At 45.0% G+C, this 24,177-nt stretch overlaps 1 protein-coding gene across 3 annotated transcripts in view; it reads left to right on the forward strand.

The window, feature by feature from the left end:
- Window positions 1-298: 298 nt before the first annotated feature.
- Window positions 299-24,177, forward strand: part of LOC121561540 (endothelin-converting enzyme 2) — a 76,917-nt gene continuing 53,038 nt past the window's right edge. The window contains exons 1-3 of one of the 3 annotated variants that reach the window (XR_006658553.1): window positions 299-468; window positions 576-722; window positions 17,895-17,981. Coding sequence is in view for 1 of the 3 variants with exons in the window: in XM_045214909.1 (XP_045070844.1) it covers window positions 690-722; window positions 17,895-17,981 (120 nt within the window). In the remaining 2 variants the exon portion in view is untranslated. Of the gene's footprint in view, window positions 469-575; window positions 723-16,202; window positions 16,243-17,894; window positions 17,982-24,177 lie in introns of those variants that run through there. The other 2 variants (XM_045214909.1, XR_006658554.1) reach the window with 2 other exon arrangements.

Consider the following 24,177-nt stretch of genomic DNA (forward strand, 5'->3'; position numbering starts at 1 on the left):
TTCTACAGGATGTGTAACCAGGTGCATTTCTGTTAGTATTTGAAATATTAAGGTGAAGTCAGTATTTAATTCTCTTGACACACAGCTTTTGCCCTTCACTGTGTAGCCTATCTCACTGCAATTATCTTCCCTAGAAATACCCCTCAGCACCCCAACCCGATGCCTAGCCTACAATAAAAAAAAATGTATTGGCAAAGGAAGGGATGTGTCCATGGTTGTGTGTGTGTGTGTGTGAGAGAGAGAGAGAGAGAGAGAGAGAGAGAGAGAGAGAGAGAGAGAGAGAGAGAGAGAGAGAGAGAGAGAGAGAGAGAGGGCGGGGTGTAGTCTGCAGTGTGATTGCAATCTTCCTTCTCGTTCATCCCTGGGTTAGCCGACTATACGCGTGAAAAGGCTTTTTCTCCCAACATGGAAACATTCTGCTGTAGGCCTATTCTGCTTGCATTCGAGAGACACTAGCTTTGGGATTAGGTAATGTTATGCTCTGGCGCGCACAGTCCATTGCGGTCCTAGATCAATACGGATAGCTATTGACATGTGTGAGAAATGTTTAGTATATGTTGTTTGTTGTTCCGCAGATTTGATAGAACGAGAGAGAGATGGCTTCGCGATCCAGCCACTGGAATCGTCAGCAGCAGAGGTAGAGGGTCTCTTGCGCTCGCCCAGCCGTCGATGTTGCTGTCTGTTGCACGATGAGCGTAGCTCTGCAAGATTTGCGGAACAACGTAAGTCTTGTAATGATTTGATTATATTCTCAAGCATGATGCTACTCTTCTCATTATTTATTAGGAGACAGAGCCCCGCGAACGCACGTATGTGATCGAAACCCATTGCAATCAATCACCATATTTATTTTATCGAGTTTCTCACTGCTAAAACAATTTCGCAGTCATGATTAGAATATGCCTTGTTTATATTCTGCACATGTTGTAGGCTATGCGGACAATAATGCTCGAGCAGATTCCCAGGTAGGCTTTGGTCCTCCTCATATCCATCCTTAAAATACTGTGATCGGCGCTCACTGCCCATGATGGAAATAGTGCGCTTGCTCTTTCCATACAAACGTCGGTATCTTTTCATCATTTATCAAAATGCTTTCATAAGAGAAAGTGCAGCCTCAGACACTCATGCATAAATCCAGAAACACGTTTTTCCACCGTAGGCCTACATGTTATTACATTTAATAATTTGAATGTAATTATTTCAAGTTGTTAGAGAGAAGTTGCTTAGTCCAAGGCCCATGGGGGGACACCAGTAAATGTTAATAGAGAGGTTGAGGTTTTATTCAGTGTCACCTCTTTAAGGGGAACACAAACACACAGCCTATGGTTGAGTTGCACTGTGCTCTCTGTCTCTCTCTCTCTGTCGCTCTCTCTCTCTCTCTCTCTCTCTCTCACACTCTCACACACTCGCGTGCATGGGCTTTAGTTTTGGCTCACACAGTTGTGGAGCTTAGGAGACACTCAGTTTGAACCTCAGTAGGTTACACTAGCATATAACTAACCTAGGCCTTACTTGTTTATTTTGAACTTCTCCATTTTGCTTTTTCACAGCTGTTGACCGGTCACACTGGATAGGCATTCTTGTTTTGTTATGTAGAGATTCCAGTCTGACAGACTGTACCTGTTGTTGCTATGGCACTGTTGCATCATGTCATTGTCACCTAAATATTATGGGATGTAAAAATGGACAAAAATGACCATCTGTTCAGTACTGGAACAGTATTATGATACCAAAGTGAGATGTGAAATGTGTGTTGTGATCCAACAGATAAGGCTATCTAGGTACAATTCGAGCTGGATAGGTCTTGTGTGTGTGTGTGTTTATTTCTGTGTGTGTTTATTTCTGTTTGAAACTGAGAGCAGGTGAAGTAGGCCTACTGTATGGGCTCAGTATGGAGGCTTATGGCTCTGTATAGACCTGTCTGCAATGTAGGCCTAAGGAGCTGGAAGAGCTGTTCCCGACCACTGTCCAATATGCCGTGAATCAATTAGTACCCTGTAGTCCCTGGGGGCATTTCTGAATATCTTCATTATCTCTCTAATGAACATCATTAATAACGCAATCTGTGCACCGGGCCACAGTCGAGCAGGCTGTCGGCCGTTAGACACACTGTGCACTAACTCAACATTAGCTGAACAAACTGTTACGAGGCCTCTACTGTCCCCAGTACCTGTGTTAAGAAGACCAATGGTATTTACACTGCCTCAAAGGGCTGATCTCATCACACTTTAGCATGTAGGACATCAAAGCACATCAGGTCTGCCCCAGATAGTAACATGCAGAGAAATGCACGGGTGTATGTCATGACACACTTACTCGCACAGGTGTGAGTAACATACGTTTACATACAGTACATATGGAGATCCATTTTCCAGATTTAGTCAATTTAGCAGACACTTCTCTTTTACCCAAAGTGATTTACTGTGCGGACATACAATTTCATATTAGTGATCCCAGTGGGAATCAAACCCGCAATCCTGGCATTGCAAGCACCACGCTCTACCAATTGAGCCAAACAGGATTATTTCAAGGAAGCAGCAGTGACACCCAGATCTGCCACCTTAAGGTGGTTGCTCTGTAACAGTAACACTTTACTTGAAGCGGACAGGAATAATGCGTTATCCCTTGTTATAAGCATGTATGAGCATATATATAACTTATTATAAGGCTTATGATAATAATATCTCTTAAGTCAGGATCATTATGAGATGATGCTATACTATACATGCTATAAATGCTTACAATGTGGAGGAAATGCACCCCAAAAGCATTAAAGGGGCAATCCAGGATTCGAAAAGCAACAAAGCCGCCACCCCGCCACTTGTTTTGTTAAACAGCTGAGGGGGCTGGAGAAATGTAACCACTCTGAAATTCATAGACAGAGGTATAGATGCAAGGACTGACCATCCATGTCATGATCATAATTATAGTTTTTTAACCATGTTTTTTAAGCAAAACGCGTGTGCATTTTCATACGTTGTCATACGTCTCTGTGTGGCCTCAGCCTCAAGTAAAGTGTTAGCAGTTGCTTTGCTGGGACCAGTTGAGGGCGTGATGGGAAAGGCCAAGACTGAGTGACGGCTGGAGAAGGAGGCCCTTGAGTGACCTGAACCCGGGGTTTATCAGGGCTGGGTATCCTGTGTGTGCGTGTGTGTCCTGCCTTAGGGCGGTGGGGTGAGCTCCTTCCTGTCTGAAGCGAGACTCTCCATCTGTCCTGGCTCCATCGGCAGGGCTGGAGAGGTCAACGGCTACGTCCTAAATAGCACCCTATTTCCTACAAAGGGCTGGCCAAACATAGTGCACTATCTAGAGAAAAGGGTGCCATAATTTGAGATTTGACACATTTTTGAATAACCCTATGCAGGCTCAACACCAAGACTTGAGATAATGAGCTGATTTGTTAAGATCATGGAAAACACTCACCACTGTCATTTGTCACTGACTGTCATCCACTTTAGCCTGTGTATCCTAAAGTGGGATGCAGTCTGTGTTTATTTTCCTCTGTTTACTGCTTTTTATTTAAATACTCTGACATATTTTAAGTCCTCCCTACTCTTCCTTCTACTTCCATCTCTTCCTCCATAACATCTCTCCTGGCAAATCTTTCTCTCTAACTCCTTGGTTACTTGACAACATTTCTCCCTCTCTCTCTCTCCATCTGTTCCAACCACCCACCCAACCCCCCCCTCTCTCTCTCTCTCTCTCGCTCTCTCTCTCACCCCCCCTCTCTCTCTCGCTCTCTCTCTCTCGCTCTCTCACCCTCTCTCTCTCTCTCTCTCTCTCTCTCTCTCTCGCTCTCTCTCTCTCACCCTCTCTCTCTCTCTCTCTCTCTCTCTCTCTCTCTCTCTCTCTCTCTCTCTCTCCCTCCCCCTCTTTGTGTTTTTCCTGATCTGGTTGTTTAACATTCTGCCAACTCTGCACCTGAGATGGACAAAGCAGGAGGAGAGGAGGGGTAGATAGACATGAGGGGGTAGTTGTGGGTATGACCATATGACCTGACCAGGAAAAACTCTGGGCCCCAGTTATACACTACAACCTTAGGCCCCTGTAAGGTCACATGGTTAGGGAAAACTCAGGGCCCTATTAGGAATGAGGTTAAGAAGTAATTCTTTTGTGGCCTACGTTTGGTCTAGTGGATAACACCACCGCCTTTTAGCACTTATCTGCCAGTCTGCATGGGATGGAATCCTCATCCCACCGCAACTTTGTCTCACAAATGTCTTACAAATGCCTCCTCACTTCTCTGTCTACCTACACTATCCTACCTGTGCAATAGAATACCTAAAACATACTAGAGTGGGAATTCCACTTTGAAAAAGAAAAGAAAAGGCCCCTTTTCGCCTATGTGTGTTGTCGTCCAATATGTACTGTACGTATTACTGAGTAGTTTATGTAAGTGTATGTTCATATCTGTGTAGTTCCCTTGAAATCTTTAAACTGTTTGTAGACTTGCGGACTGTGTATGTATGTGTGTGTGTGTGTATGTAAGTGTGTGTTTGTACAAGACACTTGGAGAATTAAACACGGTTATTGCTCTCACGCAGTGGTGGGAAAATTACTCAATTGTCATACTTGAGGAAAAGTAAATATACCTTAATAGAAAATGACTCACGTAAAAGTAAAAGTCACCCAGTAAAATACTACTTGAGTAAAAGTCTAAAAGTATCTGGTTTTAAATGTACTTAAGTACAGAGGTGGAAAGAGTACTCAATTGTCATACTTGAATAAAAGTAAATGCTATATATCAAATTCCTTATATTAAGCAAACCAGATGGCACGATTTTATTAATTTCATATTTTTTACGGACAGACAGGGGCACACTCCAACACTCAGACTTAATTTACAAACGCAGTATTTGTGTTTAGTGAGTACGCCAGATTAGAGGCAGTAGGGATTACAACACGTTATATTGATAGGTTTGTGAATTGGACCCTAATTCTGTGGTGCCTGAGCATTCGAAATGTAACGAGTACTTTTGGATGTCAGGGAAAATCTATGAGAGTAAAAAGTACATATTTTCTTTAGGAATGTAGTGGAGTAGAAGTTTTCAGAAATATAAATAGTAAACTAAAGTACAGATACCCCCCAAAACTACTTAAGTAGCACATGTCCTATTAAAGGAGCCAAAGAGCGGAGGATATCCTTGAAATCTCTGTTATTTTCTGAAGAGACGGACATTGTCCTTTTTCTTATCTGGATCTCTTCTTTTCTATCTCTATTCTTCTTTTGTCGTCCCCCCTTTGTCTTTCTTTCACTCTTTCCTCCTGTCTTCTCTCCTTCCTCCCTGTCGTCTTCCCTCCTTCCTCTCGGTAGAGATAGAGAGAGAAGAGAGAGGGTAACCTTGATGCCTAGATCAGTGACATCATTCTCTCTCCCTGAGGAGGACTCTACTGTCTCCCTCCCTCTCCCCGTCTGCCCCTCCCTCTCTTTTACTCTCTCACTCTGCTGTTGTCTTTAATTGATGACGCACTGAAAGGGACGAGGAGGGGTCAGGGGAGGAGAGAAACAGGAGAGAGAGAGAGAGAGCGATTAACAGAGAGAACGTGTATTTTTTCAGTGTACACACTAACAAACAGAGGAATTACATCTGTAATGTGTTAGTTGGACTGAGACGGAGAGAGGAAAGGGAAGATATTTGTAGGTTTGTTTGTTTGAGCGTGTGTCTCTATGTGTGTGTGTGTGCATGCGTGCATGTGTGTGTGTGTGTGTGTGTATACCTACCCAATTCGTCAGCCTTTTACAGATGCACATCAATTAAAGCAAGATAAGCTTAGTGTTTCAACAACACTGGACTAATGTTGCTTATGTAAGATTTACATAACAGAGTAGCGGCAGCCTCCCCGGTTTTGTTTGTTGTGCTCGTAGTGTGCTCCTGTGATGTGCGCTCAAGTGGCTAACTTCATTAGGGCAGCATTTTGATGTCGGCAGAGAAGAGAATGTCCTTTCTGTGCTAGAACAACAACAACAGTCATGCAGGCTCTGGCTAAAAGTAGAGCACTATAGAGGGAATAGCGTTCCGTTTGGAATGCAACCTCTTTGTGGTGGCTGACTGTAACCAGGGAGGGGAGGGGGCAGAGGACGCCCTCTAGGGGTAGAGGTATGGAAGTGCATGATGACAGTGGTCACTGAACAGATGAGTGGCTTGGTACACTCTTAGAAAAAAAGGGTTCCAAAAGGGTTCTTCGGCTATCCACATACGAGAACCCTTTTTGGTTCAAGGTAGAACCCTTTTTGGTTTAATGTGGAACCAAAGAAAAGGTCTCTACATGGAACCAAAAGGGTTCTACCTGGAACCAAAAACAGTTATTCAAATGGTTCTTCTATGTGGACAACCGAAGAACCCTTTTAGGTTCTAGATAGCACCTTTTTTTCTAAGATTGTAGAGCTCCATGCATGAATGTGCATGTTATTATTGTCAGTACAGATACCAAATCTAGGTTTAATACGTTCCACAAGTTGTAAAATGATTGCAAAAACAGGAACACGCTGTGATGACAGGAACACGCTGTGACTCTCTCTCTCTCTCTCTCTCTCTCTCTCTCTCTCTCTCTCTCTCTCTCTCTCTCTCTCTCTCTCTCTCGCTCTCTCTCTCTCTACCTGTCTCAGTCTTTCTCACTCTGAGGAATGTGGCTTTCGTTCTCTTGGAACTTTCTGTCCTTTTTTAAATAATAATGCACAAAGAAGCAAGCTTGCCAAAGAAAATGGACCCCCCTCCCTTTCCCCTCCACGGGGTAAAATGACCCATCCATTTTTCTCTGCTTCCTCTATTTCACCTCTCTATCTCATTGTCACTGCTTGTGTGCTTGTTCTGTGTACTTCCCCTTTTCCTACACTTTTTCCTCTCCTTGTCTAAGTAGTATATCAAAATCAGTTTTATTCATCTCACACTGTGTCAATCCCTATCCCTTCTCTCTTTCTTTCTATCTTTCTTTCTTTCTTTGTCCTCCCAACCCCCACCTCCTTAGCAGATTCCCGCCTCTCCTCCTTCACTCTCTCTCCCTGTGTCTGTCTTTCATTCTCTATGTCTCTCTCTCTCTCTCTCTCGCTCTCTTTTCTTCTCAACCCCCAGCTCATGCTGTTTGTCTGCTTTCTCTTAGGTAAGTAAAGCGGAAATGTTCTCAATTCTCTCTCTCTCTCTCTCTCTCTCTCTCTCTCTCTCTCTCTCTCTCTCTCTCTCTCTCTCTCTCTCTCTCTCTCTCTCTCTCTCTCTCTGTCTCTCTTTCTCTCTCTCTCTCTCTCTCTCTCTCTCCCTCTCTCTCTCTCTCTCTCTCTCTCTCTCTCTCTCTCTCTCTCTCTCTCTCTCTCTCTCTCTCTCTCTCTCTCTCTCTCTCTCTCTCTATCTCTCTCCTCTCTCTCTCTCTCTTCTCTCTCTCTCTCTCTCTCTCTCTCTCTCTCTCTCTCTCTCTCTCTCTCTCTCTCTCTCTCTCTCTCTCTCTCTCTCTCTCTCTCTCTCTCTCTCTCTCTCTCTCTCTCTCTCTCTCTCTCTCTCTCTCTTCTATGATTGTTCTAACCTGAGGGAATGAGCTTATTTCCCATAAACCAGCTGTTGACAGCTGTGCTGTGCTGGGGTGTGTGTCAGGCTGTGTGTGTATGTGCCGGTGTCTGTGTGTGTGGGAGGGAGTTCCTGTGACTCTCTGGCTTGGGCTCATTTTCAGAGAGAAGAGAGAAAGGTCACGAATTGAAGAAAAGAGGAAAGGGAGATTGCTGAACCCTGACTTCCGTTTCTGTGTCGCTAGTGAGCAGCATTCGGCGTGTGTGTGTGTGTCTGTGCGTGCGTGTGTGTGAGCAGGACTCCAGTCCAGGACGCAGTGGGCTGATAGATAGAGGGGTTTGAAATGGTAAAGGACATGGATCCTCACGCACACACACTCACACACACAAACACACACACACACACATATGCACACCCACACAGAGATGCACACTACCATTTGAGGGTATAGTGTGAGTGTCTGTGAAGGTCAAACACTGAAGTGGTGAGAGAGGGAGAAGGAGTGTGTTAGCTCTGAGATGTAAGCAAAGAGAGGGATGTTATTTACTTACGGCTTCTAAGGACAGCATCGGCCCACAGCTGGCTGCACTCACTAGTGTGTGTGAATTTCATGCTGGTGACACAAGGGACAGATGTTTTATAGGTGAAATTGTTTTGTGCTGATGTTTGTTGCAATATATCAGTTTACATGACTAAAATATTGGCATAACCATCAACTTGAAGTCACGGCAAGAAATAATCAGATCCTAAAGTTTAAGACAGTTCCTAAAAAATTGTTGTATATTTATCTTTGAGAGTTCCTCCTCATTTGTGCTGCTTTGTTTCTGTCTAAAGTCTTTGCCGTTCTCACTATTGACTTTTAACGTCATTTTAAAATAAGCTAAAAGATACATTTTGGCATGTTGTCATACAATGTGGGGTGTTACAGATCCCCTATCAGAGGTAAAAGGTCAGTTTCCTGACAGTGTTCCTAATTCAATGGCCTTGCCTGTTGCCGACACTCCGGGATGAAGTTTCCCCTAGGTACAGATCATCAGAAAGGTTGTTCCCAGGGTGCAGTGTGTGTGTTTGGTTTGTAATCCCACTGTAGCAGAGCCTCGTCTGTCAGTGCTGCTGTGTGTGTGTGCGTGTGCATGCGCCGGGGCATGACCCCAGTGACCCGGGGATGCGTCCCAAATGACTCCCTATTCCCTATATAGTGCAGGTTCTGGTCAAAAGTAGTGCACTATGTAGGGAATAGGGTGCCATTTGGGAGGCATTCCTGCACTCTGGTGTTTAAGGAAGTGATATTAATAGGTATTTGGACGCCATAGATCGAAATAGCTTGTATTGAGCGATAGCCCTGATTCTCACACACAGAAGTATGTCTCTTCTGCCTGTGCGAAGCAGGATGTGAAATCTGACACCACTTGAAGCTGGGATGTCCCTCCTACCATTTCATTCGTTCTTCCGACTGTCACTAACTACACATATGCCTGGAATCCTTACATCATAACGCAGCAGGAGAGAGTGGTTTCGACGCTGTAGCACATTCAGAGATTTATTTATAGCCCATAATCTAAAATAATTCATAGATTTTAAACAAAAAACACTTTCTGTTTGTCATAGACGGACAAGATTAATATGAGTTGAAAGGTGAGTTCCTAACAAGTTCAGGAAGCCAAGCTAGATCTCTGTGAGACGTTCACAGCGATGGGGGCAAACGTTTTGATCAAGAGAGACCTTTAGAAAATATGATTTTTTTTCTAAAACTAAATATACAAATATGTATTTTACAGTTATAAGGAAAGTGAAATCTTATTGTTAGTTGTTTGAAAAAATATAAGTAATTTCAAGCTATTTTCATATTTGTATCATGTTTGTACTGTGTACTTGAGCTTGTGTCCTCAAAAGTGACTACATCTCAGCAATTTATAACTATTTTTACCAGAAAGGTGAGATTTTAACCTTTCTTGGGTTATGCAGCATTACTAGTTATTGTTTATGGTCCTCTCATGATAAATAATTACTTTTGGGGATTACATAGATTACATTTTCGATTTCATTTAGTTAAATGTAATACTTTTGTGACTATTTTATTGGTTCCATTTCCCCAGGCAACTTGGCAAGTCACAGTGAAACACAGCTTTAGTATTTGAAAAAACTAGCGTTTGAACCCAGGTCTGGTTTGTGTGTATGTGTATTTGTGTGTGTGTGTCTTTACTGTGTATGTGCTTGAGAGTGATGCTGGATGATTATTTGTGTTTAGTGAGTTGGACCTCGCCCATGTCTCATGGCGTCTGTGTGTCTGAGCACCTTCACTCAGGGGGGATCAGGGTCCTGGAGTAAACTGCCCCCTTCCTCCCCTTCTCTCTCTCTCATTCTTTCTCTCTTTCTCTCTGTCCCTCTCTCTTTCCCACCTTTCTGTCTGTTCCTCTCCCCTTTCTCTTTCTCTGCTTCTCTCCCTATCGCTCTCCTTCTCTCTCTGTCCCCCCTCTTTCTCTCTTTCTGTCTGTCCCTCTCCCTTTCTATACTTCTCTCTTTATATGTCACCCTCTCTCCCTCTCTCCCTCTCTCCTCTCTCCCATAGTCCTCCCTATCGCTCTGTCTCTCACACGCAGTCCCTCACTCATTTTCTCTTGCTCAGTATTCTAGTCAGCAAGTCCTCCTCATCTCACCCAGTCAAAGCAGGTTTTGTTTCCTTCACTCTCTTTGCCTGTGTGTCAAAACACGAGTTTGTCAAAACATGTCTGTATGTATGTCTGTTTACAATATGTGTGCATGTGCGTGAGAGTATGTGTATAACATGATAACCGTATATGTGTGTGCGTGTGTACATGCGTGTGTATGTGCGTGTGTGTATGTGCCTGCGTATGTGTGTGGGAGACTGTGGTGACCTCTGTGGTAATACTGTGCCGAGGTGAGGTGGGGGGTGAAGGGTGACTGTATTTCCAGCTCTTGGGGGCAGAAGGCTGGGCTGTGCCAGGGTGAACTCCACCAACGTCGCTTTCCTTCAAAAACACTCCACAGGAAACCACTTCAAACAATCACATTCCGCACAGTGAAAGTTCCACACCACTCCTGCGGCTCGGGAAAACCTCTCCCTTCCCTTCGCCTCCCTCAGCACGGGTACTCCCTCTCTCTCTCTCTCTCTCTCTCTCTCTCTCACACTCACTCTCACACACACACACACACACACAGGCAGGCAAGCACGCATGCAGATTCACTCTTACCCATCCATGTATACCACCGTTCAAAAGTTTGGGGTCACTTAGAAATGTCCTTGTTTCTGAAAGAAAAACACTTTTTTTGTCCATTCAAATTACATCAAATTGATCAGAAACATAGTGTAGACATCGTTAATGTTGTAAATGGCTATTGTAGCTGGAAACGGCAGATTTTTTATGGAATATCTATATAGGCGTACAGACCCATTATCAGCAACCATCAGTCCTGTGTTCCAATGGCACGTTGTGTTTGCTAATCCAAGTTTATCATTTTAAAAGGCTAATTGATCATTAGAAAACCCTTTTGCAATTATGTTAGCACAGCTGAAAACTGTTGTGCTGATTAAAGAAGCAATAAAACTGGCCTTCTTGAGACTAGTTGAGTATCTGGAGCATCAGCAATTGTGGGTTGGATTACAGGCTCAAAATGGCCAGAAACAAATAACTTTCTTCTGAAACTTGTCAGTCTATTCTTGTTCTGAGAAATGAAGGCTATTCCATGCTAGAAATTGCCAAGAAACTGAAGATCTTGTATAACGCTGTGTACTACTCCCTTCACAGAACAGCGCAAACTGGCTCTAACCAGAATAGAAAGAGGAGTGGGAGGATCCGGTGCACAACTGAGCAAGAGGACAAATACATTAGAGTGTCTAGTTTAAGAAACATACGCCTCACTGGTCCTCAACAGGCAGCTTCATTAAATAGGACACGTAAAACACATATCTCAACGTCAACAGTGAAGAGGCGACTCCGGGATGCTGACCCTCTAGGCAGAGTTGCAAAGAAAAAGCCATATCTCAGACTGCCCATCTTAATCTTTTCTTTTTATTGGCCAGTCTGAGATATGGCTTTTTCTTTGCAACTCTGCCTAGAAGGTCAGCATCCCGGAGTCGCCTCTTCACTGTTGACGGAAATATTACATTTACATAAGTATTCAGACCCTTTATTCAGTACTTTGTTGAAGCACCTTTGACAGCGATTACAGCCTCCAGTCTTCTTGGGTATGATGCTACAAGCTTGTTTCTCCCATTCTTCTCTGCAGATCCTCTCCATCTCTGTCAGGTTGGATGGGGAGCATTGCTGCAGAGCTATTTTCAGGTCTCTCCAGAGATGTTCGATCGGGTTCAAGTCTGGGCTCTGGCTGGGCCACTCAACGACTTGTCCCGAAGCCACTCCTGCGTTGTCTTGGCTGTGTACTTAGGTCGTTGTCCTGTTGGAAGGTGGACCTTCGCCCCAGTCTGAGGTGCTGAGCGCTCTGGAGCAGGTTTTCATCAACGATCTCTCTGTGCTTTGCTCCATTCATCTTTCCCTCGATCCTGACTAGTCTCCCAGTCCCTGCAGCTGAAAAACATCCCCACAGCATGATGATGCCACCACCATGCTTTACCGTAGGGATGGTGCCAGGTTTCCTCCAGACGTGACGCTTGGCATTCAGGCCAAAGAGTTCAATATTGGTTTCATCAGACTAGAGAATCTTGTTACTCATTGTCTGAGAACTTTAGGTGCCTTTTGGCAAACTCCAAGCGGGCTGTCATGTGCCTTTTACTGAGGAGTGGCTTCCGTCTGGCCACTATACCATAAAGGCCGGATTGGTGGAGTGCTGCAGAGATGGTTGTCCTTCTAGAAGGTTATCCAATCTCCACAGAGGAACTCTGCAGCTCTGTCTGAGTGACCATCAGGTTTCTTGGTCACCTCCCTGACCAAGGCCCTTCTCCCACAATTGCTCAGTTTGGCCAGGCAGCCAGCTCTAGGAAGAGTCTTGGTGGTTCCAATCTTCTTCCATTTAAGAATGATAGAGGCCACTGTGTTCTTGGGGACCTTCAATGTTGCAGACATTTTTTTACCCTTCCCCAGATCTGTGCCTTGACACAATCCTGTCTCGGAGCTCTACGGACAATTCCTTCGACCTCATGGCTTTGTTTTTGCTCTGACATGCACTGTCGACTGTGGGACCTTATATAGACAGGTGTGTGCCTTTCCAAATCATGTCCAATCAATTGAATTTACCACAGGTGGACTCCAATCAAGTTGTAGAAACACCTCAAGGATGATCAATGGAAACAGGATGCACCTGTGCTCAATTTCGAGTCTCATAGCTTTGTCATTATAGGGTATTGTGTGTAGATAGATGAGGGGAAAATAATAATATAATTTAATCCATTTTAGAATAAGGCTGTAACGTAACAAAATCTGGAAAAAGTTAACGGGTCTGAATACTTCCCAAATGCACTGTACGTGGAAGAGCACCCTGTGGTTTTAGCTCCAAGGAGTAGGCTTACAGGCGTGTGTCTGTGTGTCTGTGTGTGTGTTTGTGTGTGTGAACATTGCAACTTCTGAACGTAACCCTAACCTTTACCATAGCAAGTTGTTGCATAGACTCCAACCAGTTGAGGCTGCTGAGTGGAGGACGGCTCATAATAATTGCCGGAATGGAGTAAATGGAATGATATCAAACACATAATTCACTCCATTCCAGCCATTACACTCCATTCCAGCCATTACACTCCATTCCAGCCATCATTATGAGCCGTCCTCCCCTCAGCAGCCTCCACTGACTCCACCTGTTACCCAGTCCAGCAGTGCAGGCCTCTCTGTGTTGTTCAGCCTAACGTACAGTAGATTAGAAATATAAGGAAGTAAGCTAGTTAGTTAGTTTGTTAGTTAGATAGTTAGTAAGTAAGCCTTGTCCAAGCCAGAATTGCCCATAGGGCATTATACACAACATTCATCTCAAGGAAATTGTCATCATTACAACTTACATTTAATCTGTACATACTGTACATTCCACTAGTAAGTAAGTGGCCGGAATGGCTCATAGGGCAGGAGCCTATCTCCTGTTTCTGTAGCTTGAAGTAGCTTGATATACAAGTATCCCCCCTGGACAGGACGCTAGTCTACTACGTAGTTACTCCGCATACAGAGTTCGGGAAATGTTTGGAAACTGTTTACATCTCATACAGAGGTCTGGGGAATTATTTCGCAGGGGCTGTCCTACTGGAACCATAGCGGTCTCATTTCCAGTAAAGCAGCCCCACATGTTCAGCGTCATCCGCGTTCCTCTGACCCAACCTGAACCCTCCAGCTGTTCCCGCAACAACCTTTGTGATTGGCCACTCCACAGCTGTTTTGGACCACCCGGTAGCCAATGAGAATGCCCTGGAGACGTCCCAGAACACATTGCTTTAATTTTTAATTGAGTGCCGGATGTCATGTGACCGGCTCTTCTGGTGGTTTCCGTGGAGACGGTGGGGGGGTTGGGGGGGTCAGAGTTGTTTGAGTTAGAGTTCAACAGAAAGGAGGAGAAGAGCCTTGGTCATCATTGGCTTGTCTTTCACAGTAACAGACTATTGATTCATATTTAGGCCTTGTGAAGGGACTGCCTGTCCTCCCCGGCCATGGACCCACAAAACAACAGGATCACTATTCACTACAAATGGCTGTGGGGACTTACTGCATTACTTTGTTTGTGGTTGCTTCCAAAATGGTACCCTACATCCTACATAGTGCACTACTTTTGACCAGAGCCCTATGTAGTGCACTAAATAGGAAATAGGGTGTAATTTGGTATGCAGCCTGGGTCTTATACCAGGCCACAGTTTAAGATCTTATAACAATACACTCACTACCTAGGGACATGAAGTGTGCTCAGTATCTAGAAAATGGGGTTTTGTTTATGGACTCATAGGCTCTTACTGTGTAAAACGCAGTGGCTGTTGGAAGAGACTAAGGTTTACCAGGCACACATCCTTTTCCTATCTGGGTCGCGATCAGGAGAACACAGTGTACTGAATATTGTAGATAGAAATGCCATGAATAAGGCCTCCCGAGTGGCACTGCATCGCAGTGTTTGAGGCATCACTACAGACCCGGGTTTGATCCCAGGCTGTGTCACAGCCGGCCGTGACCGGGAGACCCATGAGGCGGCACACAATTGGACCAGCGTTGTCCGGGTTAGGGGAGGGTTTGGCCGGCCGGGATTTCGTTGTCCTCTCGCACTCTAGCGACTCCTTGTTGTGTGCCGGGCGCCTGCAAGCTGACTTCAGTCGACAGCTGGACGGTGTTTCCTCCGACACATTGGTGTGGCTGGCTTCCGGGTTAAGCAAGTAGTGCGGCTTGGCAGGGTTGTGTTTCAGAGGACGCATGGCTCTTGACATTTGCCTCTCCCGAGTCCGTAGTGGAGTTGCAGCGATGGGACAAGACAGTCCCCTGTAGCTCAGTTGGTAGAGCATGGCGCTTGCAACGCCAGGGTTGTGGGTTCGTTTCCCACGGGGGTTTGAAAAGAAAATGTATGCACTCACTAACTGTAAGTTGCTCTGGATAAGAGTGTCCGCTAAATGACTAAAATGTAAATGTAACTGCCAATTGGATATCACGAAAAAGGGGTAAAAGTATTATTATTTTTTAAATAGAAAATAAGAGCTGACATGATTCCTTACGCTGCATGTATGCACAGCCTAGGACGATAGCCTGTTTTGTGTGGATGGCTTTGGCTTGGATAGGAAGGGATGAGTGATGAGGGGAGGGGAGGGAGAAGAGGAGGGTAGAGGAGAGGAGAGGAGAGGAGAGGAGAGGAGAGGAGAGGAGAAGAGATGAGAGGAGAGAGGAACCTGGTCAATGGGTTTGAAGTGGGCGGATGAAAGGAAGGTTTTGAGAGTAACCTATTAGAAAGGTCATACAGAGAGTACTTTGCGTACAAGTGTGTGTAGGTGTGTGTCTGTTAGTATGTGTGTGTGCATGCGCGTGCGTGTGTCTCAGGGGATTTTCATAAAAGTAATCTATAAGGAACCATTTCTTGGAAGTGGGTGTTGTCATAGAGAAAGAGAGAGGCAGAACAAATATCAGTCACCTGTGTGTGTGTGCGTGTGTGTCTGTGTGTGCGTGAGTGTAGGGCCATTCACTGTAGAAAAGGGATGTTAGTCTCTGTCAGTGTTTTCTTTACAGATGGCCATCCACAAAGCTCCTAACATCAGTGCCACACCATCCCATTTACATCAGGTCGATCAATAGCCAATGGCAGTTGGCTTTAATGGGCTGCCATTGTTGTCTCCTCTGTATTGTGGCCATTGCCTTGGTGCGCACACACACACACACCATTATCAATAGGCCATCATCGTCACTATGGAAACAGTTGGTTTCTTTAGTAGCCTGAGCCGTTATCCTTATTCATCAGTTTCCAACAAGAACACTAACCAATCTTATCTACAACCCAGTCTCTATATCTTATCTACAGCATGTCACACACACAGACATGCACATACTCGCACGCATGCATGCACAGACACACACACACACACACAGACACACACACCACCAATTACGCACCACTAATACACTCTGTATTACAGTTACCCCTTTGTTAGTCATGTATTGGTTCCCTCCAGCCACACACCACACCAGCATCATACAATTCATCTCCGCCCTCCCTGACAGCCTTCTACTTTATGACTCTAGCTTCTCTTCCCATCGCGTCCCTTATTAACCTGGTGAGAAGGGTCTGCTGGGAGGCAGGCTGTGGGAAAGGGAGAAGGGAGGAACATCATCAGGTGGGGACCATTGTGAGAATAGCTACAGACAGCAAGTGTGTGTGTGTGACTGCTTCTGGTGAGGAACTGTTGTTTTATGTCTCTTGAAACTAGTGTGCTCCTCTTAGTTTGTCTTGTCTTGTTATACACGGGTTTGGGATTTGTTGGTTTTGTTATGTGTGTTGTTTTTGGGCTCACTAGCTGGCGACATCCAGAACAATGTTAGGCAGAGGAAGATGTTCGTTGCATGTATGTGTGTCTGTGTGTGTGTGTGTGTGTGTGTGTGAGAGAGAGAGAGAGAGAGAGAGAGTCAGCGTTCCAATTCATCCCAAAGGTGTTCAATGGGGTTGAGGTCAGGGCTCTGTGCATGTTTGTCTATGGAGATTGCATGGCTGTGTGCTCGATTTTATTCACCTGTCAGCAACGGGTGTGGCTGAAATAGCCAAATCCACTAATATGAAGGTATGTGTCCACATACCTTTGGCCATATAATGTACTTGGTATGTTAAGGGCTTTGGTGTGGAGCGTGCTGGTGTTTCTATGGGGCCTATCACAGAGACATTTCATTTAACTGAGGGAAGGCTGAAGCACCGATTCTCTTTCCCATGGATCTAGGTTGAAAATAATTAAGGTTAAGGCAACGTAATAATTCCATTGAAAATAAACATATTCACTGGACCAGCGCAGTTGATGATTCTACACGTTTAAATGAATAGAATGACAGTAAAGCAGTTATGCTATGTGTTTGCTGAGTATTTAGCTGAAATTCACTACGATTGTATTCATTTTCAACTTTGATGGCGAACATTCCGTACGGCTACCATTCACTCCCAGTCATTTCCGCTCTGGTGCTGGTTCAATAAATGTGTTTAATTTAGAACGCTTCTGCATGGAATTATTACATTGCTCTAATCTTTGTTATCTTCAACCTAGCCATGAATGAGGAAGTTATTTAGACTTGCCTGTGTAAATCAAACATTACTGTAGTTATCCATTGTTAAATAAACTCTGTGTGTGTGGATGGGTGTGTGTGTGTGTGTTTGAGTGTGTGCGTCTGTCAGTGCTTGTGCATGTGGTATGTTATAACCTGGGAAGCTTAATTAAACACCAGGATTTGGATCTATCCCCTGGCGCTCCTGTATTTAGTCTGCTGCTCTGTTCTGAGTGGGAGTTGTCTGGCTCAGTTCAGCGGCCACTCATAAGATGACCATGCTACAAAGAACCAGGAGTCACTAGATGACCATGCTACAAAGGACAGAAATGGCTATCATTAGAACGTTTCACCAAGCACATCAAGATCAGGCCGTACACACACATACTCCTGTGTTCTGTGTTCCATCAGTAAACATACTCACACCTTAGTGTGTGAAGAGAGGATAATGCAGTGTGACGGAATGGCAGAGATGAGAAACCGTAAGGGGGTGTCTCTCCGACTTTCTCCTCCATCTCTCCCTCTCTCTCTCTCTCTCTCTCTCTCTCTCTCTCTCTCAAGGGTGGCCTGGTTGTTTTCTCTAATACATTCCTTCATTCCAAGACGGTACTGATGTGAAGTCCTGTCACTTCTCTGCACTGCTTACTCTCTATCTCCTCTGGTGAAAGCGCAACTTCTTTTTTTATTTCTCTGCTATTATTACTGCCGCTAACTCTCATTTATTCCTTTCTTCCCCATGCAGATGTCCAGCTACAAGCGTGCAACGTTTGAGGAGGAGGAGGCGGCAGATATCTCAGCTGATGGGGGCATGTCTCCGGACAGTGTGGAGGTCAGTCTGAGCTCAGTTCCCCACTAATGGTAAGGTACCCACGGGAAACTTCACCCCAGAGCATTATTACACAGAATCTAGGTTTAAGGTGCTGTTAGATTATCCCAATGAGCAGAAACAGAAAATGCTTAATGAAAGTACAGTTGAAGTCGGAACTTTACATACACCTTAGCCTAATACATTTAAACTCAGTTTTTCACAATTCCTGACATTTAATCCTAGTAAAAAATCCCTGTCTTATGTCAGTTAGGATCACCACTTTATTTTAAGAATGTGAAATGTCAGAATAAAAGTAGAGAATTATTTATTTCAGCTTTTATTTATTTAATCACATTCCCAGTGGGTCAGAAGTTTACATACACTCAATTATTATTTGGTAGCATTGCCTTTAAATTGTTTAACTTGGGTCAAACGTTTCGGGTAGCCTTCCACAAGCTTCCCACAATAAGTTGGGTGAATTTTGGCCCATTCCTCCTGACAGAGCTGGTGTAACTGAGTCAGGTTTGTAGGCCTCCTTGCTCGCACACGCTTTTTCAGTTCTGCCCACACATTTTTTTATAGGATTGAGGTCAGGGCTTTGTGATGGGCACTCCAATACCTTGACTTTGTTGTCCTTAAGCCATTTTGCCACAACTTTGGAAGTATGCTTGGGGTCATTGTCCATTTGGAAGACCCATTTGCGACCAAGCTTTAACTTCCTGACTGATGTCTTGAGCTGTTGCTTCAATATATCCACATAATTTTCCTTCCTCATGATGCCATCTATTTTGTGAAGTGCATCAGTCCCTCCTGCAGCAAAGCACCCCAACAGCATGATGCTGCCACCCCAGTGCTTCACGGTTGGGATGGTGTTCTTCGGCTTGCAAGGTACCCCCTTTTTCCTCCAAATATAACGATGCTCATTATGGCCAAACAGTTCTATTTTTGTTTCATCAGACCAGAGGACATTTCTTCAAAAAGTACGATCTTTGTCCCCATGTGCAGTTGCAAACCGTAGTCTGGCTTTTTTATGGCAGTTTTGGAGCAGTGGCTTCTTCCTTGCTGAGCGGCCTTTCAGGTTATGTCGATATAGGACTTGTTTTACTGTGGATATAGATACTTTTGTACCTGTTTCCTCCAGCATCTTTACAAGTTCCTTTGCTGTTGTTCTGGGATTGATTTGCACTTTTCGCACCAAAGTACGTTCATCTCTAGGAGACAGAACGCGTCTCCTTCCTGAGCGGTATGATGGCTTTATGGTCCTATGGTGTTTATACTTACATACTATTGTTTGTACAGATGAACGTGGAGTTGGGAAATTGCTCCCAAGGATGAACCAGACTTTTTTTCTGAGGTCTTTGCTGATTTCTTTTGATTTTCCCAAGATGTCAAGCAAAGAGGCACTGAGTTTGAAGGTAGGCCTTGAAATACATCCACAGGTACACCTCCAATTGACTCAAATGATGTCAATTAGACTATCAGAAGCTTCTAAAGCCATGACATCATTTTCTGGAATTTCCAAGCTGTTTAAAGGCACAGTATGAAACTTCTGACCCACTGGAATTGTGATACAGTGAATTATAAGAGAAATAATCTGTCTGTAAACAATTGTTGGAAAAATTACTTTTGTCATGCACAAAGTAGATGTCCTAACCGACTTGCCAAAAATACTTGTTTGTTAACAAGAAATTTGTGGAGTGGATGAAAAACGAGTTTTAATGACTCCAACCTAAGTGTATGTAAACTTCCGACTTCAACTGTATGATTTTATGTGGGAAGCACTGGAGTCCACATGGGCCATCATCCCTGTGGAATGCTTTTGACACCTTGTAGAGTCCCTGACGAATTGAGGCTGTCCTGAGGGCAAAAGGGGGGGTTCAACTCAATATTAGGAAGGTGTTCCTAATGTTTGGTATACTCAATGTATATGGCACTTCTGGGTGTAAATAGCTAATATATGTTCAGGCAGGTGACCAAAAAAATACTCCTGGTTTGGGTAGTGCCTTTCAGACTTTAATGTCAATCCCTGAGTCACATATACTATTCCCATTTTACATTTAAATTGACATTTTAGTCATTTAGCAGATGCTCTTATCCAGAGCGACTTAAAGTTAGTGCATTCATCTTAAGACGGCTAAGTGGGACAACTACATATCTCAGTCATAGTAATTACATTTTTCCTCAATGAAGTAGCTATCAGCAAAGTCAGTTCTAGTAATTGTATTTTTATTTTTAATCCCCACCCAAGACCGGGGTTCAATCCTCACATCCACCCTTCCTAAGTGCAAAATAATGTCCTTTTTTCTTTTACCGTTTACATTTTCTTGAACTACACTAAATTGATACTTCATAGTAGTCCCTCATGAAACACTGAATGCCAAATCGAGAGCTGGCCGGTATTCTTGCAAAATTGGGTTCTCGGTTCCGAAATTAACTTTATAGTGATATTTCATTAATTAGAAAGTCACTCTGAAAGAGGAATGGATTAAATATATATATATATATACAGTGCATTCGGAGAGTATACAGACCCTTCCCTTTTTCCACATTTTGTTACGTTACAGTCGTATTATAAAATTGATTTTTTTTTAAATATCATCAATCTACACACAATACTCCATAATGACAAAGCGAAAACATGTTTTTCAAAATGTTTAATATTACAAAAATACGATTAAAAAATATATCTTATTTACATTGGTATTCAGACCATTGGCTATGAGACTCGAAATTGAGATCAGGTGCATTCTGTTTCCATTGATCATACTTGAGATGTTTCTACAACTTAATTGGAGTCCACCTGTGGTAAATTCAATTGATTGGACATGATTTGGAAAGGCACACACCTGTCTATATAAGGTCCCACAGTTGACAATGCATGTCAGAGCAAAAACCAAGCCATGAGGTCGAAGGAATTGTCCGTAGAGCACCAAGACAGGATTGTGTCGAAGCACAAATCTGGGGAAGGGTACCAAAAAAGTTCTGCAGCATTGAAGGTCCCCAAGAACACAGTGGCCCCCATCATTCTTAAATTGAAGAAGTTTGGAACCGCCAAGACTCTTCCTAGAGCTGGCCGCCCAGCCAAACTGAGCAATCGGGGGAGAATGGCCTTGGTCAGGGAGGTGACCAATAACCCGATGGTCACTCTGATAGAGTTCCAGAGTTCCTCTCTGGAGATGGGAGAACCTTCCAGAATGACAACCATCTCTGCAGCACTCCACCAATCAGGCCTTTATGGTAAAGTGGCCAGACGGAAGCCACTCCTCAGTAAAAGGCACATAACAGCCCACTTGGAGTTTGCCAAAAGGCTCCTAAAGGAGTCTCAGACCAAGAGAAACAAGATTCTCTGGTCTGATGAAACCAAGATTGAACTCTTTGGCCTGAATGCCAATCGTCACATCTGGAGGAAATCTGGCACTATCCCTACGGTGAAGCATGGTGATGGCAGCATCATGCTGAGGGGATGTTTTTCAGCGGCAGGGACTGGGAGAATGGTCAAGATCGAGGGAAAGATGAACAGAGCAAAGTACAGAGAGATCCTTGATGAAAACCTGCTCCTAAGTGCTCAGGACCTCAGACTGGGGTGAAGGTTCACCTTCCAACAGGACAACGACCCTAAACACACAGCCAAGACAACGCAGGAGTTGCTTCGGGACAAGTCCCGGAATGTCCTTGAGTGGCCCAGCCAGAGCCCGGACTTGAACCCCATCAAACATCTCTGGAGAGACCTGAAAATAGCTGTGCAGCGACACTCCCCATCCAACCTGACAGAGCTTGAGAGGATCTGCAGAGAAGAATGGGAGAAACTGTCACAGATCCCCCTGGTACTGCTGCTCATTCCATTCACCAGCTCCGGAGGTCTACGTCACCAGCCTTCTAGGCGTCACTGACCTGGTTCATTACCACCAACCCCAGACTGTCTTGTCTCATTACGCACACCTTAATTCCCCCTGATTAATATGTGTATATATGTGCCCTCTGTTCCTCATTGTCCTTGTCGATTATTGTCCCATGACCGTTGGTCTCGTGAGTACCGTGTATTGTGCTCTTGTTGTTACTGGTCTCGTCCCGTGTATTGTGTAGTGGTTTACACCTCGCTTTTTTGGGGGGTTACATCCCTTTGTTATATATATATATATATATATATATATACGTGTTTGTTTTGGGCTTCGTCCCCGCCGTTTTTCATGACGTACCTTGTTGGGTGGAGTAAATAAAACCCCTAATACGTATTCCTGCGCCTATCTTCTAATCATTATACAACGTGACAGAATTATCAACCTATAAAAATGGAGACAGTGAGAAAGGCCGAGCTGGCGACCATCGTAGAGACAGTCCAGCATCACAAGGACTGTCTCTCCAGACTCAGCAGCGCCATGGACAGCGTGCTGGCAACCATCCTGCGGTTGGAGGGGAAAGTGCAGTCCCTCCAGTCTCCAGCACCGGTTCCGGCACCAGCCCCTATGCCACCACTACCTGCCTCCGTCCCATCCGAGCCAGTCAGCGGAATTCCCCTGTCACTCCTGGAGTGCTTTGACGGCACATTAGCGAGATACAAGGTTTTCCTTCTGCAGTGCTACCTTTACCTCGTTCTCTACGCCGAGGCTGTCTCCGGGAGGGACAGGGTTGCCACAGTCATCTTGGCACGGACCGGACGGGCCCTGGACTGGGGTGCCGTGGTCTGGAAGACGCGCGGACTCGAGGTCGAGTCCTACGAGCGCTTCACCCTCCTCTTCCGCTCGGTGGAGGCCGCTCGATCATCCTGTGGAGGGCCAAGATGGGGGTGAGTGTCTACTCCGACTGCGCCAGGGATCTAGGACCGCCTCGGAGTTCTCCCTGGAGTTCCGGACCATCGCGGCCTCCAATGGATGGAACGAGTCGGCTCTGGTCACCGTTTTCCGCAGTGGACTGCAGGAGGCAATACAGATGGAGTTAGCCTGCCGTGATGACAACCTGTCACTCGACCAGCTCATCAGCATGGCAATGCGGTTGGACAACCACCTGTGGTCCCGACGAAGACCTGGGCGGAATCCGGAGCCCATGGCTACACCTGCTCCGTGGCCAGAGCCGATGGAGGTGGGCTCTGCACTTTTGCCCGAGGCAGAGCGTAGGAGAAGGAGGAATCTGGGCCTATGCTCCTATTGTGGTGAAAGGGGTCATTTCTCCCCGATCTGCCCTCTATCCACTAATAGGCAAAGAGGCGAGAAGCCAGGGATCTCCTCTCCTTCTCTGTCAACTCAACCAGTGTGTTTTTCCATTAAATTCCCTGAATACCCAAACCCCTCACTCCCGTTAGCTCTGATTGATTCTGTAGCTGTTGGGAATCTTTTAGATAGCACACTGGCCACTGCATTATGCATTCTGTTGGTTCCCTTAAAGTCACCCATTCCGGTTCGAGCCCTGGATAATCGTCCAATAGGCACAGGGCTCGTACACAACTGTTCCTGTTTCTCTGCTCACCCATGACACTCATTTAGAACAGATCACCTTTTTGATTATAGATACCCACACGCACCCCGTTGTTTTAGGTCTCCCCTGGTTGAGTTGGCATAACGCTGTTATTTGCTGGTCCGAGAGGAGACTGCTGGGTTGGTCGCAGGAGTGTCAGGGTAGGTGTCTGGCGGTGTCTGTCAACACCACTACAATGGAAAGTCCGGACCACACCACTCAAGTGGATTTACCGGAGGAATACCAGGATCTGGACCGGGTTTTCTCTAAAACCCAGGCTACATGCCTGCCTCCTCATTGCCCCTGTGACTGTGCCATTGACCTTCTGTTTGACGCAGTCCTCCCGAGAGGATATGTCTATCCCCTCTCCTACGCGGAGACCGAGGCAATGAGACCTACATAAAGGAGAGCCTCCAGCAATCTGGTGCGCATTCATGCAGGAGACAAATAGAAAACTGCCTTTTCGACGACCACGGGGCATTACGAGTATCTCGTAATGCCCATTGGCTTGTCTAATGCTCCTTCAGTCTTCCAGGCCTTTATTAACAAAGTGTTTCGGGACATGCTGGAAAGGGTGTAGGGGTTTATATAGACAACATTTTGGTCTATTCTGCTGACCGAGCCAAGCATGTCTCATTAGTCAGGTCTGTGCTGAGAAGACTGTTGGAGCATAATCTCTATGTTAAACAAGAAAAATGATTGTTTTTCCAGTGGTCCGTGTCCTTCTTGGGCTACCTCATATCCACGGAGGGAGTGGAGATGGAGGAGC

This window comes from Coregonus clupeaformis, unplaced genomic scaffold, assembly GCF_020615455.1.
Source record: "Coregonus clupeaformis isolate EN_2021a unplaced genomic scaffold, ASM2061545v1 scaf0334, whole genome shotgun sequence".
Classification (NCBI taxonomy): domain Eukaryota; kingdom Metazoa; phylum Chordata; class Actinopteri; order Salmoniformes; family Salmonidae; genus Coregonus; species Coregonus clupeaformis.